Raw genomic sequence first — 6192 nt, 5'->3', positions numbered from 1 at the left:
AGAAAAAAAAAACAACGTAAGGATACATATAGCTAATTAGGATGTATTTAGATTCATTTATTTTTAGTGCTTTACATCTTAGATTTGGCTCCATCCCTTTACTGGTACAAATCTTGTTTGTGTGTCTTATCAGTAAAGCCTGGCATTAGGTGAGTGTTTCCATCAGACAGAAAAGTGCTGGCGCATGTAAAGAAAAGTTTATATGCATAATGATATGCGACTGGTGTGTGTATAAAAAGCTTGCGTTGTGAGAATGGTCGGTGTGTTCATTCGGGCAAAGAGAGAACAAGAATCACTATGAAGGGCCTAATCATCCTTATGGCTTGCCTCGTCCTCTCGGAGGCAGCTATCAGGTAAGGTCTATGTCTTTAGACTCTCATCACTCTTTTACATTTTTATGCACTAGTCTTCAGTTGTGAATAGTGCTGGATTTATGTTGCGTTTATCCAAGGCTTTGTGTGTCTGTGCAGGGTTCCCCTGATAAAGGGTAAGTCCATCAAAGAGCGTCTGAGGGAGAAGGGCATCCATCTGCCCTACACTGATCCAGCCCTTAAGTATCAGCCCCCAGAGGTCCTGGCCACTTCCACTATTGCTTCCATGACCTATGCTGATGTAAGTCCAATCCCAATCTTACTTCTTAAACCAGCAGATGCATTAATCTAATAAGTTTAACACCTGTGTTTCAGTCATACTACTTTGGCGTGATCAGTGTAGGCACACCACCCCAGTCCTTCCAAGTGCTCTTCGATACAGGCTCTTCCAATCTGTGGGTCAACTCTAATTACTGCAGCACCCAGGCATGCAGTAAGTTTATACTGTATCTATACACACCACTACAGTACTGCATTAGAAACACTGACACCAGGGAGTTTTATAGACATACTGTGTGTGCAATTACGCAAAAAAATATATTTATAACATAGCTTTGTGCATTTCTCTCATCAGCGGCACAAACACAGTTCAACCCTCAGCAGTCCTCCACCTACCAGAGCACCAACCAAACCTTCTACCTGCCCTATGGAGCTGGAGCTCTCAATGGCGTCTTTGGTTATGATACTGTCACTGTGAGTGTTCAAGCTTATATTTTATCACATATAAACCTAAATGATATACTATGACTATGACTATTCTATGTTCCATACTGAATATGGTATACATTTATAAGAGAGGAAAGTCTCCTTCACCATTATCAAAAAAAAAAAAAGGCACAATATTGCTGTGATGGTATAAAGGGTCTGGGTTAAAATGAATACAATATCAAGAGGTGTGTTTAGGTGATATCCAATCAAATTATTTTCCCTCGTTCACTTTAAGAATTCAGCAGAGTGACCTTATTGCAATGACGTGTTTTATCATTGATATTTAAGTGGTCGAATTTAGCTGACTGATATAAATTCCAACAAATATGATTTATGTGTTCACGTGCACTTTTGTTGGTGTAAATCATGTGTGAGCTCCTGGAACACAGCATTTGTCTTTTTTACTTTTGTTAGCTGGCTGGAATCCAAGTCCCTAATCAGGAGATCGGTCTGAGCACTAACGAGCCAAGCCAGCCCTTCCTACAGGCTCCATTTGATGGAATTCTTGGTCTGGCCTACCCATCTCTTGCTGTCGGAAATGCCATGCCCCTCATGGACAACATGATGCAGCAGGGTCTCCTCGAACAAAACCTGTTTGGGATCTATCTGAGCCCGTAAGCAACAGCTTTTATTCAAAAATTACAGAAACAGCATTGTAACATTAATGATATAACTCTTATGTGAACTTGACCATTCATATATATATATATATATATATATATATATATATATATATATATATATATATATATATATATATAAATTTTATTAATTGTTGTTGCATTGGTATGGATTAATAGCTAAACCTGTATGGCTCTGATTGTTCAGGGTTGGAGGGTCTGGCAGTGAGGCGGCTTTCGGTGCTGTGGACACCAACATGTATCAGGGTCAAATCTCCTGGACACCAGTAACTGCTGAGACCTACTGGCAGATTGGCATTCAGGAGTAAGTGCCATTCATCATAATTAGCTTCTTATGAATTACTAACAACATAATTAGTGACCATTCTGAACACTACTCATACATCTCAGTATTCATCACTGAAACAATCTCTACTGTCAAGCTTATAATTATTTGGAATGTTTTTCTAATCATAAACATTAATATGGCTCAGGTTCCAGGTTTCAGGACAGCAGACTGGCTGGTGCTCTCAGTATGGTGGCTGCCAGGCCATTGTGGACACCGGTACCCCCAGCCTTACTGCCCCTAGCAACATCATGTCCTCTCTGATGCAGTACATTGGGGCTCAGCAGGACAGTTACGGCGAGGTACTCACATAAAATAAATGTAATAAAATTGAGGGGGGAATCTGTAACATTAGTAAAATTATTTGCAATGTAAAATGTAAATGTAAAAAAATGTCAAAGTTAGAATGAGGTTAAAAGTTATAAGGTAAGTATGTAAGTATTCACCATGTTGTTGTAAAATTGGACAAAGTTCTTATCAATGAAAATATCCCAAACTTTGAACATCCAGCATAAGCACCATTACATCAATTATTAAAAATTTAGAGAATATGTAACAACCACAGTTCTCTCTAGATGAGGCCAGCTTCCAACAGTCAGTGAATGAGTAAGAAGAACATCAGTCAGAAATGAGACCAAAGGTAACTCTTAACCTAATTATACCACTATCGCTGTTGGGTTTCCACCAAACCAAGCACTTAAATTTTAGTCTCATTAGACCAGACATTCTACAAGTTTTCTGAGTCTTCAACATTATTAAATATGGCTCACCTCTCTGTAATAAAGAACACCTTTGCAGAATGTATGGGCTATAGTTGTACAATGAACAGGTGGGCTATAGGTGTACTATAAGCAGCTTCTCCCAACTGAGTTGCAGATCACTCCAGCTCCTCCAGAGTTACCCATGGCCTCTTGTTTGCTTCTCTGCCTCATCTCCTCTTTGTCCAGTCACTAACTTTTGGTGGACAGCCTCCACTAAGCCATGATTGTGCCATATTCTTTCCATTTTCAAATAAAATTATTGGTGCTCTGTGAGATGTTCAAAAAATTGCTCCATGACTGATATTTCTCCAGAGGTTATTAGTCCTGTGAGAGCATCAGAGCATCTTTTCAGTTGTACTAATCTGTCAGTGTTACTGATGCCTTATTACAGACAGCTGACCTGAATATCTTTAGAGAATGTACGAACAAATCTGCCTGAACATCTTCCGCATATCTTTTTACAGTATGTCGTGAACTGTAACAATATCAGCAGTCTCCCCACTCTGACCTTCACCATCAGTGGAGTGGCTTTCCCTCTGGGTCCCTCTGCCTACATCCAGGTAAGTTCCTCTATCCAAATGTTGATACACCAACAGGATCTGACAAATACTGAGATAAACAGTGAGGAACTCCAAAGCCTGATTATATTGTGTGTACCTTCACAACAGAACCAGAGTGGCTACTGCACCGTTGACATCACTCCCACCTACCTGCCCTCTCAGAACAATCAGCCTCTCTGGATCTTCGGTGACGTCTTCCTCAGGGCCTACTACTCTGTGTTTGACCGTGCAAACAACCAGGTGGGCTTTGCCCAAGTTGCCTGAACACCACTAACAACACTCCAAAGAAATCTCTAACGGAAGCTATGGTCTCCATAGCATCATTAATACCTGTATTAATTACATGGAAATTGGAAGATCTCTGTGGTAGACTGCTATTAGTGGAATCTCTTGTCTTTCCATTTCAAGATTGCCAGTTATAAGAAAATTGAATAATGTGTTTTGGTGTTAAATTGTTTTCAAACTAAAATATCTTTTTAAATAAATCTCCCCATACCATATGTTGAATCTCAATCTTTCAATTAAAAAATAAAATCATGCACAAATCATCTCTATTATTGTTTTTATGTAAAAGCACAGAACATGAAGGGTTAATCAAATGCCTACTAGACTGTATACAAGCATGTAATCAGGTTATTCATCTCTTCACTTGCACATCCTGGAACCAGTTAAACCGCTGAGCCTGACCTCAAACCCACAGAAGTCCAAATCTGCTTGGCAGGTCGATGCATACAAATGATCCAAAATCATCCTGACAATGAACTTTAGCATCCAAAACATGACTGGCAAACAATCAAAAAAGCCTCCACCAAAGCCTCTGAAGCCTTTAGGTATCTAGGGTTTTTTTGTTTTTGTTTTTTTTTTTTTTGAAGGACATGATCTAAGACTAAAGAACACCAAATATATTCATACTTCAACAAGTATGTTAACATGTTATATCATACTTCGGCATGTTATTAAATGCTATAGTGTTCTGAAAATATACAAATATACAGTGCTGCAAACAGTACCCATTTCATGTACCTATTTCATGAAATGTTTACTGTCACTTGTCAGGTATACAGATGCAGGACAACAAAAGTCCACATTCATTAACATAGGAGCATACTCAATATGATGCTGTAGGATACATTACTGTGTTCATTCATTCATCTTCTGGAAAGACTTTATCCTGGTACTAATTGTTTATATTTTGTTCACAATTCCTTCAAAGTGGGTTGCAGCGGCATTAGAAACAGTCCTACGTAATATTAACCTCTTTTACCGGTAGCCAAAAAATGGCATTTTTGTCTGTTTTGGGGGTACCTGTGTTCAGCATTGATTTGTTTTGTGATCTCACACACCACAGTAGGGGTTAATGGCTCATATGAAAGTAGACACTTAAGCCTTATATGTTTAAGAAGCAGTTATTCCAAGTATTTCTTCTTTGACCTAGCCTACCTGGGGCAATACATTCAGAATTTTTTTTTAATTATTTAAAAAATATTTACTATAAAATATTTACTTTTACATATATAGCTATGTTATATCTTCACAGCAAATGTTGATATCAACCCCATTCCTGGTCTCAAAGATGCCCCAAGTACTTGTCCATGAACACTCAAAATATGAGGAAGTTATCTCTAACCACTAAAATTGTGTGTAAGGTTATCCAAACACAGGTAAAAACCTCTCCAAAATGGCACAAAACCTCTCCAAATGGCACCAAACGTCTCTACATGACATAAAACCTCTCTAAATGGCACAAAGCTTATAAAAATGGCACAAAGCCTTTAAATATTGCAGACTTCTAGAAATAGCAATTTTTTTTTTAAAGGCACAAAATAACCTCTCCAAATGGCACCAAATGTCTCCAAATGGCACCAAACCTCTCCGGCACAAAATGAAAACAAATGGCAGTAGCATGAACTCTGTTACACAATGTGTAATTTCACACACACAAAAAAGTCTGAAACATACTTATAAAATATAATGTTTATTAAAAATTGTGCCAGAGCCCTAGGTGAAGGAGCACTTGCTCTCCAAATGGCTCAAATGATAGACACACGAGTGACCCCTCTCCTCTGACTTCTCTGGGGGGGTAGATAGAGCCCCTCAACTCAATCCACATAGTCTTCCTCCAAAAAAAAAACAAAAGAGCCACTCAGAAGTAACTGCTCCAGAAGCTGTGACGCATTCAGGCTTTTTCGGTAGCACGCCGCCGCTATAAGACGCCGATAAATCGCACACTGTGCAAAAACCAGTGGAAAACTAGCGATCAGAAAAAACTGCCAAACATGCAAAAACCTGCTATATAAAGTTTTGCAGGAAGACCGCTGCCATTAGCTGCCATTTCCTGATGCCATTTCTCTGCACGGCCCTGTAGCGCTCTGCTGATTGGCCTGTACCGCTGACACACAACTCAAGACACACGCGTAACAGGTTTGTTTGTGCTGATTACGCGTTTGATTTTCTCAGCCTCTGAGTGGTCAATCATGTCGAGTTTGGGCTTGTTTGAAAGCTAGAAGTATCTACAATTGGGTGTCCAAGTCCAAGTGGGTGTCAATCAAGTTAGACTGCCCAATTATAATTTAGGACGCAGGTTGTTCAGCATACCCAAAGCAGATTAGCTTTTTTTAGATGTTGTCTCAGTTTAGTTTATGGCTAATTACTAATTTCCAGAGGGGTGGGATACCAAAACACTTAATGCATTTTGAAGAGGACATTTGTGACTAAATATGGAGCATTGCATTTGTTTTCTTCAATAAAGCTGATGGACCTTATACAGATGGAAATATGTATGATTTATAAAACTGCGAGCGAACTGGATTTTCGTCTATGTAGGTA

General features: G+C 39.1%; 1 protein-coding gene across 1 annotated transcript; it reads left to right on the top strand.

Annotated features, from left to right (window-relative positions):
- Positions 1 to 243: 243 nt before the first annotated feature.
- Positions 244 to 3914, top strand: LOC128606954 (gastricsin-like). The gene is made up of 9 exons (XM_053623530.1): positions 244 to 353; positions 471 to 612; positions 687 to 804; positions 946 to 1064; positions 1494 to 1693; positions 1908 to 2024; positions 2194 to 2347; positions 3271 to 3366; positions 3475 to 3914. Exons 1-9 carry the CDS (start codon positions 298 to 300, stop codon positions 3628 to 3630), a joined length of 1158 nt encoding a protein of 385 aa, XP_053479505.1. The 5' UTR covers positions 244 to 297; the 3' UTR covers positions 3631 to 3914.
- Positions 3915 to 6192: the final 2278 nt, after the last annotated feature.

Source organism: Ictalurus furcatus, chromosome 4 (assembly GCF_023375685.1).
Source record: "Ictalurus furcatus strain D&B chromosome 4, Billie_1.0, whole genome shotgun sequence".
NCBI classification, from domain to species: domain Eukaryota; kingdom Metazoa; phylum Chordata; class Actinopteri; order Siluriformes; family Ictaluridae; genus Ictalurus; species Ictalurus furcatus.
Note: the sequence above shows the minus strand (reverse complement) of the source record. Positions and strands in the feature narration are given on the sequence as shown.

Bases quoted from the DNA above. Each gene is read 5' to 3' on its own strand.
- LOC128606954 (XM_053623530.1), top strand. From the start codon at position 298: ATGAAGGGCCTAATCATCCTTATGGCTTGCCTCGTCCTCTCGGAGGCA. The intron at 1,694-1,907 runs GTAAGCAACAGC...CTGATTGTTCAG, and splicing joins TTTGGGATCTATCTGAGCCC to GGTTGGAGGGTCTGGCAGTG. The intron at 2,348-3,270 runs GTACTCACATAA...ATCTTTTTACAG, and splicing joins AGCAGGACAGTTACGGCGAG to TATGTCGTGAACTGTAACAA.